The sequence below is a fragment of the Strix aluco genome, chromosome 11 (assembly GCF_031877795.1).
Source record: "Strix aluco isolate bStrAlu1 chromosome 11, bStrAlu1.hap1, whole genome shotgun sequence".
NCBI lineage: Eukaryota > Metazoa > Chordata > Aves > Strigiformes > Strigidae > Strix > Strix aluco.
In genome coordinates, this window is record NC_133941.1 from 20,081,976 (window position 1) to 20,098,491 (window position 16,516).

General features: G+C 61.5%; 2 protein-coding genes across 2 annotated transcripts; both read right to left on the minus strand.

Moving 5' to 3' along the window:
* Positions 1–3,921: 3,921 nt before the first annotated feature.
* On the minus strand, positions 3,922–6,731 carry LOC141928174 (E3 ubiquitin-protein ligase PHF7-like). The gene is made up of 10 exons (XM_074835943.1): positions 6,554–6,731; positions 6,142–6,233; positions 5,951–6,052; positions 5,546–5,670; positions 5,300–5,462; positions 5,107–5,213; positions 4,784–4,894; positions 4,522–4,640; positions 4,119–4,367; positions 3,922–4,024 (listed from the first exon to the last, which is right to left on the minus strand). Exons 1-9 carry the CDS (start codon positions 6,594–6,596, stop codon positions 4,120–4,122), a joined length of 1,110 nt encoding a protein of 369 aa, XP_074692044.1. The 5' UTR covers positions 6,597–6,731; the 3' UTR covers positions 3,922–4,024; position 4,119.
* A 5,182-nt stretch (positions 6,732–11,913) lies between these two features.
* On the minus strand, positions 11,914–14,723 carry LOC141928179 (E3 ubiquitin-protein ligase PHF7-like). The gene is made up of 10 exons (XM_074835955.1): positions 14,546–14,723; positions 14,134–14,225; positions 13,943–14,044; positions 13,538–13,662; positions 13,292–13,454; positions 13,099–13,205; positions 12,776–12,886; positions 12,514–12,632; positions 12,111–12,359; positions 11,914–12,016 (listed from the first exon to the last, which is right to left on the minus strand). The coding sequence occupies exons 1-9, from the start codon at positions 14,586–14,588 to the stop codon at positions 12,112–12,114; spliced, it is 1,110 nt and encodes a 369-aa protein (XP_074692056.1). The 5' UTR covers positions 14,589–14,723; the 3' UTR covers positions 11,914–12,016; position 12,111.
* Between the last annotated feature and the right edge of the window lie 1,793 nt (positions 14,724–16,516).

The window sequence follows — 16,516 nt, forward strand, 5'->3', positions numbered from 1 at the left end:
GAAGAACTCTGCTGCTCGGGGTTTCCTTCTCACCAGACTTGCCGAGATCTCGCTCGGCCTTCCGACGCCCGGGTGTTACAGAGCTCCGTGAGCTCGATGTCGACAGAAGTGAACGGTGCCAGGGAACAAGCCCCTGGGTTCAGAGCGGGGCTGTGCATGCCCCCAGCTCTTTGGGCAGCTCCACTGGAGCTCCAGTGCTGGGGAAGGGCCTCGGAGCACCCGTCGCAATCCCCCTGAAGAGCACAAGCTGTTCTGGCCATGTCCACACCTCGCGTCTTCCCAGTCACAGCAGTCAAGAACAGAAGGACAAAGTGCTGCCGCTGAGCTCTCTTTTGGACCCTCTCTACCTGCTTTCCTTCCTCGTTGCCTCTTTGTTGGCAGAAAAGCCCCTCAGGTCTCCCTGGTTCCCCTGCCTGCCTCCGAGAGGACAGCTGCTCCCTCCTGGAAGGAGTCGACTTTCACGCTGCATTAGGGCCTCTCAGGAAGGCCCTTAACACACACACCCTAAGACCACCGGTAGTTTGCCTGAAGAGCAGAGGGTTGTTCAAGTCTGCACAGTCACCAGGCAGGATTTCCTTCGCGCTTTGGTCTCCGTTATTCTTTCATTCGTTCTTCTAGCTTGCCGCCAACTTCCACAGAGCTGTTCAGCAGTGACTCTGCAGCCAAATCCTTTCTCCTCCCTGCACTAGAAAGGTACTTGCTGGTCTCCAAGGGGAGGGAAATCCTTTGGGATGACACACATTGCCCAGGCCCCTGTTACACTCCCGGAGAGCACATGTGAGTTTTTGCCCTCAGGGGCGTATGAGGGGACTCAGGCCCTCAGTAACAGGTACTGCTCTGGCTCCCCTGAGCTCTGTGGAGTAAATTCCTTACCAGGTGTTTGCAAGCCCTATGTGAAAGGATTTCTTGGCTCATACTGCCAGAAGGAAGCCTTCAGCTGGTACAGCCACAATCATGGGGGGCAACAGGCCCTGGAACTGGGCAGCGGGAATGCCCTTTGGCTACCGTAGCAAGACAATCTGTAGCAATCTTCATATCAACTCCAGACGTGACACTGAGCAGAACTTGTAAAGAAACGTAGCTTTGCCACTTGTGTGAACTTCCCCCAGGGAATCTGAGCCGGCTGCGGGGCCAGTGAGGCCCGAAGCACATGGCCATGGCGCTGGGCAGCCGGCCAAGGCCAGCCCGCAAGGAGCTCCCTGGCAAGGTGCTGCCAATCCCTGGGGAGGAGACAACCCTCCGGGCCCAGCCCGTAATGCTGCCCCTCGAGAAAGGGAGGAGGAAGCCGACAAATGAGCATGGAATCTCCCGGAGCGGAGATGAACAGCCAACTTTATTGTGCCAGTGGAGGGGGATCAGGGCCAGCACACGGGGACGGCGCACGGCTGCTCCCGCGACAGTGTCTGGGCCAGCTGTAAGGATTTTGGGCTCGACGCTGCGAGCGGGAACGGGCTCATCTCCGCATGTGCCCAGTGGGGCTGGAGCGGCTGCTGCTCTCGAGAGCTGGAGAGCTGCAGGAAGACCTTGATGGCAGCTGGTTGGCGGTGCTGGGGCTGCTGCTCTCAGGTACCGGGGAGCCATGGGACGGCCCCAGTGCTGCCTGGCCGCCGCTGCTGCTCTCAGCACCTGGTGCTGGCGCGCAGCTCCTCTCCCGGCGCCTTCTGGGCCGGCTGTAGGGCTTTTGGGCCCGACGTTGCAACCGGGAGCGGCGTCACATGTCATTGGGCCCAGGTGGGCTGGAGCAGCTGCTGCCCTCAAGCACTGGGGAGCTGTGGGACGGCTCTGATGCTGCCTGGTTACCGGTGCTGGAGCTGCTGGTCTCTGGTGCTGGAGATCCAAGAGATTGCCTTGATGGGTGACCCCCAGCACGTCCTGGTGCCTGGGGTTGTTCCTCCCCTGGCGCAGGATGTGGCACTTCTCCTTGCTGAACCCCATGAGGTTCCTCCAGCCTGTTGAGGTCCCTCTGGATGGTGGGACGACCCTCTGGTGCATCAACCACTCCTCCCAGTTTGGTGTCATCTACCAACCTGCTGTGGGTGCACTCTTGCCCCATCGTCCCAATTGGTAGTGAAGGTGTGAAATGGTTCTGGCCCCAGCATGGACCTCTGGGGAACAGCACCAGTGACCATCTGGACCTTGTGCTGCTGATCACCGCCCTCTGGGCCTGGCTGTTGAGCCCATTTTCAGGCCATGCTGATGGGTCCTGACTATTGTCTTGTTGGGTACAAGCCCTGGGGGGCTTTGGCTTGCTTAAACCCAACCCTGCACCTTGGGCAGAGCCTGCATCTTCCTCCCGTCCCGGCTTCCATCTCTTGTACGTGTCCCTCTTGTCCTTGAGCTCAGTCAGGAGCTCTTTGCAGACCTTCGACCACCTCTCTTCGTCTCCTGCCTATCAGGATGGCTCGTTTGGCTTGGAGAAGATGATCACTGGAAATCAACCAGGTCTCCTGGGCCACACTTCTCTCCAGGGCTGTATCCCATGGGATTCTTCCAGGCAGGTTACTGAAGTGGCCTCAAGTTGCTCCAGGGAAGGTTTAGACTGGATATAAGGAATATTTCTTTCCAGAACGGGTTGTTAGGTGTTGGAATCGGCTACCCAGGGTGGTGGCAGAGTCCCCATCCCTTGAGGTGTTTAAGAGTCGGGTTGACACAGCGCTGAGGGATCTGGTGGAGTTGAGAACGGTCAGTGTGAAGTTAATGGTTGGACTAGATGATCTTCAAGGTCTTTTCCAACCTAGAGGATTTTGTGATTCTGTGATTCTGTGATGCTGCCTGTCTGGTGGTGCTGGGGCAGCTGCTCTCGGGCACCGGGGTGCAGTGGGACTGTTCCAGTGCCGACTGGCTACTAATGCTGGGGCTGGTGAGCTCCGAGAAGCCACTGGAGGCTGTAAGGGAAGGGGGAAGGTCAGGGGCATGGCCACCGAGGCCTCTATGGCTGGAGAGGCCAGAGCGATACCCCCAGCCCTCCTGGAGCAGAGAGGCTCTGCCAAGCCCAGCCTGGGCTCCGGGCTGCCAGGCCTTGCCTGGGCCCTGGTCCCAGCCCAGGGGCACCCACCTGGGTGCTTTGCCTCTTACCGGTGCCCAGGCCAGCACAGCTGTCGCACTCCCAGCTGGCCGTGCTGGTCCTCAACTGGGAGCAGCGTCTGTGAGTGCCCTCGGCAGCGCAGGAGCAGCACAGGAGCAGTTGCCAGGGCCTGGGGAAGCAAACGGGTTCATGGCTGTGAGGACAAAGTGACCGCAGCACGGGATTGTCCAGCACAGCTCTTGTTCTCAGTCCTTCCGCTTGGAGCTCTTGGCGAGAGAGAGATCCCGTGCAGAGTCCAGGGTGCCACATGGGCAACTTACCCCTGTGCCTCTGCCTGCTCCCTGCCTCCTGGACACAGGCACTCACAGGCATCGCAGCGGCTGTGCCTCTCGCTGAGGTCGTCGTACGCGTGGGGGTCCTGCGATGGCAATCTGATGGAGAAAGGAAAATTGCTGTGTCCCTGCTGCCCTGGCAATAAGGCAGATGCAGAGCACCCCCGCTCTTCCCCCCCTGCCCGCCTTCCAGCTTGGTGAAGCTGAAGCCCAGGCTCACGGGACAGCGGAGGGCCAGGATCGCAGGGGCAGTCCCTGGCATGGCACAGCACTCCCAGCCTCCTGTCTGGTGAGCTGGGCAGGACACCAACCTGAAGGGGATGCGGATGCCCATGCTCAGCATTTCTGAAGAGAATGCATCCCTGTCTCTACAGAGCGGGCACCGGAAACAAGAAATGCCATCGCGCACAGCCTGTCCCTGCAGCAGAAACATAAGGAGCAGGAGTGAGGCCCTGGTGCTGCTGAGCGCCTGCCGTGCCCCGGGGGCGAGGGAGCAGCTCCTACCTGGATGCAGCCCCTGTGGAACCAGGCATGCTTGCACGCTGGGCACACCATGGTGCCATAGGACTTTTGTCCCCGACAAGGTCCAGGCAGATGAGGCAGGCGGTGTTCTTCCTCCGGAGCCACCTCCGCTGCCTGCTCCGGGCTGTGCTCCCCGCAGAAGGACCTGGGGGAAAAGGAAAGGGATGGGCGGGGTGAGAAGTGCTGGGTCCTTCCCCGGTGGCAGCGAGGAGGAGAGAGTGCAGAGAGTAACAACCAACTTCATTGTGCTGGTGGAGGGGGCTCAGGACCAGCACGCGAGGATGGCACGTGGCTGGTCCTGCGACGTCGTCTGGGCTGCCTGTAGGTGTTTCGGGCTCGACGTCGCAAGCGGGAGCGGTCTCGCACCCGCGTGGGCCCAGCGGGGCTGGAGGGGCAGCTGCCCTGAAGGGCTGGAGAGCCGCGGGAGGATGCTGATGGAGCCTGGCTGGGGATGCTGGGGCCGGTGGGCTCTGAGCTGCCACTGGAGGCTGTAAGGGAAGCGGGAAGGTCAGGGGCATGGCCACCCAGGCCTCTATGGCAGGAGAGGCCAGAGCGGTGCCCCCAGCCCTCCTGGAGCGGAGAGGCCTTGCCTGGGCCCTTGTCCCAGCCCAGGGGCACCCACCCGGGTGCTTTGCCTCTTACCGGTGCCCAGGCCAGCACAGCTGTCGCACTCCCAGCTGGCCGTGCTGGTCCTCAACTGGGAGCAGCGTCTGTGAGTGCCCTCGGCAGCGCAGGAGCAGCACAGGAGCAGTTGCCAGGGCCTGGGGAAGCAAACGGGTTCATGGCTGTGAGGACCACAGCACGGGATTGTCCAGCACAGCTCTTGTTCTCAGTCCTTCCGCTTGGAGCTCTTGGCGAGAGAGAGATCCCGTGCAGAGCCCGGGGTGCCGCATGGGCAACTTACCCCTGTGCCTCTGCCTGCTCCCTGCCTCCTGGACACAGGCACTCACAGGCATCGCAGCGGCTGTGCCGCTCGCTGAGGTCGTCATATGCGTGGGGGTCCTGCGATGGCAATCTGATGGAGAAAGGAAAATTGCTGTGTCCCTACTGCCCTGGCAATAAGGCAGATGCAGAGCACCCCCACTCTTCCCCCCCCGCCTGCCTTCCAGCTTGGTGAAGCTGAAGCCCAGGCTCACGGGACAGCGGAGGGCCAGGATCGCAGGGGCAGTCCCTGGCATGGCACAGCACTCCCAGCCTCCTGTCTGGTGAGCTGGGCAGGACACCAACCTGAAGGGGATGCGGATGCCCATGCTCAGCATTTCTGAAGAGAATGCATCCCTGTCTCTACAGAGCGGGCACCGGAAACAAGAAATGCCATCGCGCACAGCCTGTCCCTGCAGCAGAAACATAAGGAGCAGGAGTGAGGCCCTGGTGCTGCTGAGCACCTGCCGTGCCCCGGGGGCGAGGGAGCAGCTCCTACCTGGATGCAGCCCCTGTGGAACCAGGCGTGCTTGCACGCTGGGCACACCATAGTGCCGTAGGACTTTCTGTCCCCGACAACATCCAGGCAGAGAAGGCAGGTGGTGTCCTTCTCTGGAGCTGCCTCCACTGCCTGCTCTGGGCTGTGCTCCCCACAAAAGGACCTGGGGGGAAAAGGAAAGGGATGGGCGGGGTGAGAAGCGCTGGGTCCTTCCCTGATGGCAGGTTAGGAGAGGAGAGGAGGTACCTGTACTGAAAAAAGAACTGCGTCACGCATCCCCCCTCCGCAGCACAGGGCAGATGGAAGCTGCGGTCGCAGCCCTCCTGGCGGCAGGTGGTGGCAGCCCCGCTCTTGCCACAGACGAAGCAGTGCTGGAAAGAGCACAGCAGCCCCCATCAGCGGCGGCCTCAGGGCCTCCCCAGCCAGCCCCACGCCTCCGGGCAGGGTGCAGCATGTGGCCGCTGCTGGGTCACAGCCTGCAGATCCGCCCGGCGCACACAGCTGCTGGGCTGCAGCCTCTGTGGAGCTGCTGGGAGCAAGGCTTTTGTCCCAGAGCTGGTTGGAGGGGCTGGGATTTCTTCCTTGGGGTCTAGGCTAAGCTCCCACGAACCTCTCCTGGCACAAATCTCCCTGATCAGGTCAGGTCCTCACCTTCTGTGCTGCCCGCTCGATTGTGCGGCGGATATCCTCTGGGAGAAATCCCATCAGCCCCATGTCCTCAAGTGGCTGCTGGGAAAGATTGTTGGCAAAAAACTGCAGAAGAGAAGAGATGAGGAGCTGATGAGGAGAGTGTGGCCGGGACTGCCTGTCAGCAAGCTGGAGGGAGCCCCGGGGGCACTCACCAGGCAAAACACATGGGCACAGAGCCCTTGCTGATGGATTTTGTGCCCGCAGATATCCGGGTCCGCCGCTGCCCGGCCACACAGCATGCATGCTGGAGGGGAGAGAGCAAACGCCACCGGGAATGAGCACCTCTGCGGGGCCGGGGAAAGCGTCCCTGAGGGATTGGCCCTGAGGGCCTGCTCTGTCCCTGGTGGGCCGATGGGCAGGGCTGGGGGCCGTGGCCAGGAAGGGGCATCGCAGGCAGGGGTGTCCCAGCAGGCGCCCACTGCCCAGTCCAGGCCCCGCTCGCTGCGGGAAGGAGGGGCCCTGCCCCGCGGCCGCTGGGGAGCTCCTGCCTCCCCCTGCCACCGCCCCCGCTGAGCGCCCCAACAACCCCCCTGCTCTGCTGCAGGAGGGATACTTTGCTCTCACCCTGCTCCATCGAGTCGGGGGCCTTCCGCTTTCTCCCAGACATGGTGGACGTTAAGAGTGAGGGTTGGGAGAGTCACTGTCCCAGCAGTACTGGTGTGTCTCTCCCAGGCGCTTCCCGGCTGACTCTGAGGGAGAAGCAGGGCACAGGTGAGCTTGCAGCACAGGCCCAGCGCCCCGAGGCGTGCGGCCCCCGTCCTGCCTCGGCAGCGATGTACGGCCTGAGCCCCGTCCCTCCCCTGCTCTCTCCTCACCTCTCCAGGTCGCACTGACACACCTGAGCCTGTCTTGCCCCTGTGTGTCACGGTGTCCGTGGTGACAGCAGCATCCCCAAATATGGGCACGGCCGGTCACTGTGGCCATGGTGACGTCAGCACCACTGGCCTGGGTGTGCCCCCTGATCCGGGCAGGGATGCCCTTGGCCTCCTGCCACCCGCTGGGCCCGAGCCCTTGGCACCCGCGTAACCGGGGCAGCTGCTCCTGCAGCAAGAGCAGAGCCAAACGCCAGGTCCCGCGGCGCAGCCATCGAGGGGGCACTGCTGGCCGAAAGCTGCTGTTCAGGCCGTGTGGCTCCAGGGCTCCAGCCCCGGCCAAGGGAAACCTCTGCTCCTGCCCCCGGCACCGGGAGCGCTGCCAGCGGGTCGGGGAAGGGGATCCTTCCTCTCTGCGCCGCCCCGCTGAGGCTGCATCTGCAGCCCCGACACTGGCTCTGGGCTCCCTGGTACAGGGGCAGAAGCCACCTTTGAGCCTGGCCTGGGCTCAGAGGCGGTGGGTGGCCGGGGCACAGCACAGGGCCTCAGGACGGCACCCAAATGTCGCAGGTGGCCCAACATCTTTCCCCTGAACTTCTTAGGGCTTTGATGTGCTGCCTCCAGAGCAAAAAGCAGCGGGACCGCAAGCTGGGGAGTCACGGCAGAAACGGCCTTTTCCATGGCAATAAAGTGCCTTTCAGAGTCAGCATGAGCCTTTCCTTGGTGGGGTAGGAAAGTGCAAGTGGCTGTGGGGCAGCTTCGGAGGCAGTGGGTGGGAGCGTTGACCCGTTTGCGGGTCAAGAGGCTCTGCAGAGGGATCTGCACAGGCTGGGTGGATGGGCTGAGTTTTGTCAAGCACTGGAACAGGCTGCCCAGGGGAGTGTTGAGTCACCATCCCTGCAGGTATTCAAAGCACATGTAGTCGTGGCACTTAGGGACGTGCTTTAGTGGTGGACTTGGCAGCGTTACGTTAACGGTTGGGCTCGATGATCTCAAGGGTCTTTTCCAACCTAAATGATTCTATGATTCTCATTACCGTTCAATGTTTGCTTAATCACCATTCGATTACCATTTGCTTTTCATTCAATCATCGATTAATTACCACTCGACCATCGCTTAATCACTAATAAAAGCCTTCCAGTTAACCCCCCAATGATGACTTCTCTGAATAATTCACCTGCAACAGCCAGACAAAAACCAGATGGTGCCTGAGGCACAACCAGAGTAGGAAAAAAGGAATGCAAAGTCCAGTGTTGGAGAACCCAGGTGCCAAATTCAGTTCAGGGCCAAGAGAGAAACCTCTCACCCCCAGAAGCCCTTCTACGATACTAGCTGGCTGACACTGCTGAGAGGGACTAGAGGCTTCCCAGTGTCCTCGGCCATCCTCTTCTACCAGCCAGCTTCCAAGCCGAAGAACTCTGCTGCTCGGGGTTTGCTTCTCACCAGACTTGCCGAGATCTCGCTCGGCCTTCCGACGCCCGGGTGTTACAGAGCTCCGTAAGCTCGATGCTGACAGAGGTGAACGGTGCCAGGGAACAAGCCCCTGGGTTCAGAGCGGGGCTGTGCATGCCCCCAGCTCTTTGGGCAGCTCCACTGGAGCTCCCCTGCCTCCGAGAGGACAGCTGCTCCCTCCTGGAAGGAGTCGACTTTCACGCTGCATTAGGGCCTCTCAGGAAGGCCCTTAACACACACACCCTAAGACCACCGGTAGTTTGCCTGAAGAGCAGAGGGTTGTTCAAGTCTGCACAGTCACCAGGCAGGATTTCCTTCGCGCTTTGGTCTCCGTTATTCTTTCATTCGTTCTTCTAGCTTGCCGCCAACTTCCACAGAGCTGTTCAGCAGTGACTCTGCAGCCAAATCCTTTCTCCTCCCTGCACTAGAAAGGTACTTGCTGGTCTCCAAGGGGAGGGAAATCCTTTGGGATGACACACATTGCCCAGGCCCCTGTTACACTCCCGGAGAGCACATGTGAGTTTTTGCCCTCAGGGGCGTATGAGGGGACTCAGGCCCTCAGTAACAGGTACTGCTCTGGCTCCCCTGAGCTCTGTGGAGTAAATTCCTTACCAGGTGTTTGCAAGCCCTATGTGAAAGGATTTCTTGGCTCATACTGCCAGAAGGAAGCCTTCAGCTGGTACAGCCACAATCATGGGGGGCAACAGGCCCTGGAACTGGGCAGCGGGAATGCCCTTTGGCTACCGTAGCAAGACAATCTGTAGCAATCTTCATATCAACTCCAGACGTGACACTGAGCAGAACTTGTAAAGAAACGTAGCTTTGCCACTTGTGTGAACTTCCCCCAGGGAATCTGAGCCGGCTGCGGGGCCAGTGAGGCCCGAAGCACATGGCCATGGCGCTGGGCAGCCGGCCAAGGCCAGCCCGCAAGGAGCTCCCTGGCAAGGTGCTGCCAATCCCTGGGGAGGAGACAACCCTCCGGGCCCAGCCCGTAATGCTGCCCCTCGAGAAAGGGAGGAGGAAGCCGACAAATGAGCATGGAATCTCCCGGAGCGGAGATGAACAGCCAACTTTATTGTGCCAGTGGAGGGGGATCAGGGCCAGCACACGGGGACGGCGCACGGCTGCTCCCGCGACAGTGTCTGGGCCAGCTGTAAGGATTTTGGGCTCGACGCTGCGAGCGGGAACGGGCTCATCTCCGCATGTGCCCAGTGGGGCTGGAGCGGCTGCTGCTCTCGAGAGCTGGAGAGCTGCAGGAAGACCTTGATGGCAGCTGGTTGGCGGTGCTGGGGCTGCTGCTCTCAGGTACCGGGGAGCCATGGGACGGCCCCAGTGCTGCCTGGCCGCCGCTGCTGCTCTCAGCACCTGGTGCTGGCGCGCAGCTCCTCTCCCGGCGCCTTCTGGGCCGGCTGTAGGGCTTTTGGGCCCGACGTTGCAACCGGGAGCGGCGTCACATGTCATTGGGCCCAGGTGGGCTGGAGCAGCTGCTGCCCTCAAGCACTGGGGAGCTGTGGGACGGCTCTGATGCTGCCTGGTTACCGGTGCTGGAGCTGCTGGTCTCTGGTGCTGGAGATCCAAGAGATTGCCTTGATGGGTGACCCCCAGCACGTCCTGGTGCCTGGGGTTGTTCCTCCCCTGGCGCAGGATGTGGCACTTCTCCTTGCTGAACCCCATGAGGTTCCTCCAGCCTGTTGAGGTCCCTCTGGATGGTGGGACGACCCTCTGGTGCATCAACCACTCCTCCCAGTTTGGTGTCATCTACCAACCTGCTGTGGGTGCACTCTTGCCCCATCGTCCCAATTGGTAGTGAAGGTGTGAAATGGTTCTGGCCCCAGCATGGACCTCTGGGGAACAGCACCAGTGACCATCTGGACCTTGTGCTGCTGATCACCGCCCTCTGGGCCTGGCTGTTGAGCCCATTTTCAGGCCATGCTGATGGGTCCTGACTATTGTCTTGTTGGGTACAAGCCCTGGGGGGCTTTGGCTTGCTTAAACCCAACCCTGCACCTTGGGCAGAGCCTGCATCTTCCTCCCGTCCCGGCTTCCATCTCTTGTACGTGTCCCTCTTGTCCTTGAGCTCAGTCAGGAGCTCTTTGCAGACCTTCGACCACCTCTCTTCGTCTCCTGCCTATCAGGATGGCTCGTTTGGCTTGGAGAAGATGATCACTGGAAATCAACCAGGTCTCCTGGGCCACACTTCTCTCCAGGGCTGTATCCCATGGGATTCTTCCAGGCAGGTTACTGAAGTGGCCTCAAGTTGCTCCAGGGAAGGTTTAGACTGGATATAAGGAATATTTCTTTCCAGAACGGGTTGTTAGGTGTTGGAATCGGCTACCCAGGGTGGTGGCAGAGTCCCCATCCCTTGAGGTGTTTAAGAGTCGGGTTGACACAGCGCTGAGGGATCTGGTGGAGTTGAGAACGGTCAGTGTGAAGTTAATGGTTGGACTAGATGATCTTCAAGGTCTTTTCCAACCTAGAGGATTTTGTGATTCTGTGATTCTGTGATGCTGCCTGTCTGGTGGTGCTGGGGCAGCTGCTCTCGGGCACCGGGGTGCAGTGGGACTGTTCCAGTGCCGACTGGCTACTAATGCTGGGGCTGGTGAGCTCCGAGAAGCCACTGGAGGCTGTAAGGGAAGGGGGAAGGTCAGGGGCATGGCCACCGAGGCCTCTATGGCTGGAGAGGCCAGAGCGATACCCCCAGCCCTCCTGGAGCAGAGAGGCTCTGCCAAGCCCAGCCTGGGCTCCGGGCTGCCAGGCCTTGCCTGGGCCCTGGTCCCAGCCCAGGGGCACCCACCTGGGTGCTTTGCCTCTTACCGGTGCCCAGGCCAGCACAGCTGTCGCACTCCCAGCTGGCCGTGCTGGTCCTCAACTGGGAGCAGCGTCTGTGAGTGCCCTCGGCAGCGCAGGAGCAGCACAGGAGCAGTTGCCAGGGCCTGGGGAAGCAAACGGGTTCATGGCTGTGAGGACAAAGTGACCGCAGCACGGGATTGTCCAGCACAGCTCTTGTTCTCAGTCCTTCCGCTTGGAGCTCTTGGCGAGAGAGAGATCCCGTGCAGAGTCCAGGGTGCCACATGGGCAACTTACCCCTGTGCCTCTGCCTGCTCCCTGCCTCCTGGACACAGGCACTCACAGGCATCGCAGCGGCTGTGCCTCTCGCTGAGGTCGTCGTACGCGTGGGGGTCCTGCGATGGCAATCTGATGGAGAAAGGAAAATTGCTGTGTCCCTGCTGCCCTGGCAATAAGGCAGATGCAGAGCACCCCCGCTCTTCCCCCCCTGCCCGCCTTCCAGCTTGGTGAAGCTGAAGCCCAGGCTCACGGGACAGCGGAGGGCCAGGATCGCAGGGGCAGTCCCTGGCATGGCACAGCACTCCCAGCCTCCTGTCTGGTGAGCTGGGCAGGACACCAACCTGAAGGGGATGCGGATGCCCATGCTCAGCATTTCTGAAGAGAATGCATCCCTGTCTCTACAGAGCGGGCACCGGAAACAAGAAATGCCATCGCGCACAGCCTGTCCCTGCAGCAGAAACATAAGGAGCAGGAGTGAGGCCCTGGTGCTGCTGAGCGCCTGCCGTGCCCCGGGGGCGAGGGAGCAGCTCCTACCTGGATGCAGCCCCTGTGGAACCAGGCATGCTTGCACGCTGGGCACACCATGGTGCCATAGGACTTTTGTCCCCGACAAGGTCCAGGCAGATGAGGCAGGCGGTGTTCTTCCTCCGGAGCCACCTCCGCTGCCTGCTCCGGGCTGTGCTCCCCGCAGAAGGACCTGGGGGAAAAGGAAAGGGATGGGCGGGGTGAGAAGTGCTGGGTCCTTCCCCGGTGGCAGCGAGGAGGAGAGAGTGCAGAGAGTAACAACCAACTTCATTGTGCTGGTGGAGGGGGCTCAGGACCAGCACGCGAGGATGGCACGTGGCTGGTCCTGCGACGTCGTCTGGGCTGCCTGTAGGTGTTTCGGGCTCGACGTCGCAAGCGGGAGCGGTCTCGCACCCGCGTGGGCCCAGCGGGGCTGGAGGGGCAGCTGCCCTGAAGGGCTGGAGAGCCGCGGGAGGATGCTGATGGAGCCTGGCTGGGGATGCTGGGGCCGGTGGGCTCTGAGCTGCCACTGGAGGCTGTAAGGGAAGCGGGAAGGTCAGGGGCATGGCCACCCAGGCCTCTATGGCAGGAGAGGCCAGAGCGGTGCCCCCAGCCCTCCTGGAGCGGAGAGGCCTTGCCTGGGCCCTTGTCCCAGCCCAGGGGCACCCACCCGGGTGCTTTGCCTCTTACCGGTGCCCAGGCCAGCACAGCTGTCGCACTCCCAGCTGGCCGTGCTGGTCCTCAACTGGGAGCAGCGTCTGTGAGTGCCCTCGGCAGCGCAGGAGCAGCACAGGAGCAGTTGCCAGGGCCTGGGGAAGCAAACGGGTTCATGGCTGTGAGGACCACAGCACGGGATTGTCCAGCACAGCTCTTGTTCTCAGTCCTTCCGCTTGGAGCTCTTGGCGAGAGAGAGATCCCGTGCAGAGCCCGGGGTGCCGCATGGGCAACTTACCCCTGTGCCTCTGCCTGCTCCCTGCCTCCTGGACACAGGCACTCACAGGCATCGCAGCGGCTGTGCCGCTCGCTGAGGTCGTCATATGCGTGGGGGTCCTGCGATGGCAATCTGATGGAGAAAGGAAAATTGCTGTGTCCCTACTGCCCTGGCAATAAGGCAGATGCAGAGCACCCCCACTCTTCCCCCCCCGCCTGCCTTCCAGCTTGGTGAAGCTGAAGCCCAGGCTCACGGGACAGCGGAGGGCCAGGATCGCAGGGGCAGTCCCTGGCATGGCACAGCACTCCCAGCCTCCTGTCTGGTGAGCTGGGCAGGACACCAACCTGAAGGGGATGCGGATGCCCATGCTCAGCATTTCTGAAGAGAATGCATCCCTGTCTCTACAGAGCGGGCACCGGAAACAAGAAATGCCATCGCGCACAGCCTGTCCCTGCAGCAGAAACATAAGGAGCAGGAGTGAGGCCCTGGTGCTGCTGAGCACCTGCCGTGCCCCGGGGGCGAGGGAGCAGCTCCTACCTGGATGCAGCCCCTGTGGAACCAGGCGTGCTTGCACGCTGGGCACACCATAGTGCCGTAGGACTTTCTGTCCCCGACAACATCCAGGCAGAGAAGGCAGGTGGTGTCCTTCTCTGGAGCTGCCTCCACTGCCTGCTCTGGGCTGTGCTCCCCACAAAAGGACCTGGGGGGAAAAGGAAAGGGATGGGCGGGGTGAGAAGCGCTGGGTCCTTCCCTGATGGCAGGTTAGGAGAGGAGAGGAGGTACCTGTACTGAAAAAAGAACTGCGTCACGCATCCCCCCTCCGCAGCACAGGGCAGATGGAAGCTGCGGTCGCAGCCCTCCTGGCGGCAGGTGGTGGCAGCCCCGCTCTTGCCACAGACGAAGCAGTGCTGGAAAGAGCACAGCAGCCCCCATCAGCGGCGGCCTCAGGGCCTCCCCAGCCAGCCCCACGCCTCCGGGCAGGGTGCAGCATGTGGCCGCTGCTGGGTCACAGCCTGCAGATCCGCCCGGCGCACACAGCTGCTGGGCTGCAGCCTCTGTGGAGCTGCTGGGAGCAAGGCTTTTGTCCCAGAGCTGGTTGGAGGGGCTGGGATTTCTTCCTTGGGGTCTAGGCTAAGCTCCCACGAACCTCTCCTGGCACAAATCTCCCTGATCAGGTCAGGTCCTCACCTTCTGTGCTGCCCGCTCGATTGTGCGGCGGATATCCTCTGGGAGAAATCCCATCAGCCCCATGTCCTCAAGTGGCTGCTGGGAAAGATTGTTGGCAAAAAACTGCAGAAGAGAAGAGATGAGGAGCTGATGAGGAGAGTGTGGCCGGGACTGCCTGTCAGCAAGCTGGAGGGAGCCCCGGGGGCACTCACCAGGCAAAACACATGGGCACAGAGCCCTTGCTGATGGATTTTGTGCCCGCAGATATCCGGGTCCGCCGCTGCCCGGCCACACAGCATGCATGCTGGAGGGGAGAGAGCAAACGCCACCGGGAATGAGCACCTCTGCGGGGCCGGGGAAAGCGTCCCTGAGGGATTGGCCCTGAGGGCCTGCTCTGTCCCTGGTGGGCCGATGGGCAGGGCTGGGGGCCGTGGCCAGGAAGGGGCATCGCAGGCAGGGGTGTCCCAGCAGGCGCCCACTGCCCAGTCCAGGCCCCGCTCGCTGCGGGAAGGAGGGGCCCTGCCCCGCGGCCGCTGGGGAGCTCCTGCCTCCCCCTGCCACCGCCCCCGCTGAGCGCCCCAACAACCCCCCTGCTCTGCTGCAGGAGGGATACTTTGCTCTCACCCTGCTCCATCGAGTCGGGGGCCTTCCGCTTTCTCCCAGACATGGTGGACGTTAAGAGTGAGGGTTGGGAGAGTCACTGTCCCAGCAGTACTGGTGTGTCTCTCCCAGGCGCTTCCCGGCTGACTCTGAGGGAGAAGCAGGGCACAGGTGAGCTTGCAGCACAGGCCCAGCGCCCCGAGGCGTGCGGCCCCCGTCCTGCCTCGGCAGCGATGTACGGCCTGAGCCCCGTCCCTCCCCTGCTCTCTCCTCACCTCTCCAGGTCGCACTGACACACCTGAGCCTGTCTTGCCCCTGTGTGTCACGGTGTCCGTGGTGACAGCAGCATCCCCAAATATGGGCACGGCCGGTCACTGTGGCCATGGTGACGTCAGCACCACTGGCCTGGGTGTGCCCCCTGATCCGGGCAGGGATGCCCTTGGCCTCCTGCCACCCGCTGGGCCCGAGCCCTTGGCACCCGCGTAACCGGGGCAGCTGCTCCTGCAGCAAGAGCAGAGCCAAACGCCAGGTCCCGCGGCGCAGCCATCGAGGGGGCACTGCTGGCCGAAAGCTGCTGTTCAGGCCGTGTGGCTCCAGGGCTCCAGCCCCGGCCAAGGGAAACCTCTGCTCCTGCCCCCGGCACCGGGAGCGCTGCCAGCGGGTCGGGGAAGGGGATCCTTCCTCTCTGCGCCGCCCCGCTGAGGCTGCATCTGCAGCCCCGACACTGGCTCTGGGCTCCCTGGTACAGGGGCAGAAGCCACCTTTGAGCCTGGCCTGGGCTCAGAGGCGGTGGGTGGCCGGGGCACAGCACAGGGCCTCAGGACGGCACCCAAATGTCGCAGGTGGCCCAACATCTTTCCCCTGAACTTCTTAGGGCTTTGATGTGCTGCCTCCAGAGCAAAAAGCAGCGGGACCGCAAGCTGGGGAGTCACGGCAGAAACGGCCTTTTCCATGGCAATAAAGTGCCTTTCAGAGTCAGCATGAGCCTTTCCTTGGTGGGGTAGGAAAGTGCAAGTGGCTGTGGGGCAGCTTCGGAGGCAGTGGGTGGGAGCGTTGACCCGTTTGCGGGTCAAGAGGCTCTGCAGAGGGATCTGCACAGGCTGGGTGGATGGGCTGAGTTTTGTCAAGCACTGGAACAGGCTGCCCAGGGGAGTGTTGAGTCACCATCCCTGCAGGTATTCAAAGCACATGTAGTCGTGGCACTTAGGGACGTGCTTTAGTGGTGGACTTGGCAGCGTTACGTTAACGGTTGGGCTCGATGATCTCAAGGGTCTTTTCCAACCTAAATGATTCTATGATTCTCATTACCGTTCAATGTTTGCTTAATCACCATTCGATTACCATTTGCTTTTCATTCAATCATCGATTAATTACCACTCGACCATCGCTTAATCACTAATAAAAGCCTTCCAGTTAACCCCCCAATGATGACTTCTCTGAATAATTCACCTGCAACAGCCAGACAAAAACCAGATGGTGCCTGAGGCACAACCAGAGTAGGAAAAAAGGAATGCAAAGTCCAGTGTTGGAGAACCCAGGTGCCAAATTCAGTTCAGGGCCAAGAGAGAAACCTCTCACCCCCAGAAGCCCTTCTACGATACTAGCTGGCTGACACTGCTGAGAGGGACTAGAGGCTTCCCAGTGTCCTCGGCCATCCTCTTCTACCAGCCAGCTTCCAAGCCGAAGAACTCTGCTGCTCGGGGTTTGCTTCTCACCAGACTTGCCGAGATCTCGCTCGGCCTTCCGACGCCCGGGTGTTACAGAGCTCCGTAAGCTCGATGCTGACAGAGGTGAACGGTGCCAGGGAACAAGCCCCTGGGTTCAGAGCGGGGCTGTGCATGCCCCCAGCTCTTTGGGCAGCTCCACTGGAGCTCCCCTGCCTCCGAGAGGACAGCTGCTCCCTCCTGGAAGGAGTCGACTTTCACGCTGCATTAGGGCCTCTCAGGAAGGCCCTTAACACACACACCCTAAGACCACCGGTAGTTTGCCTGAAGA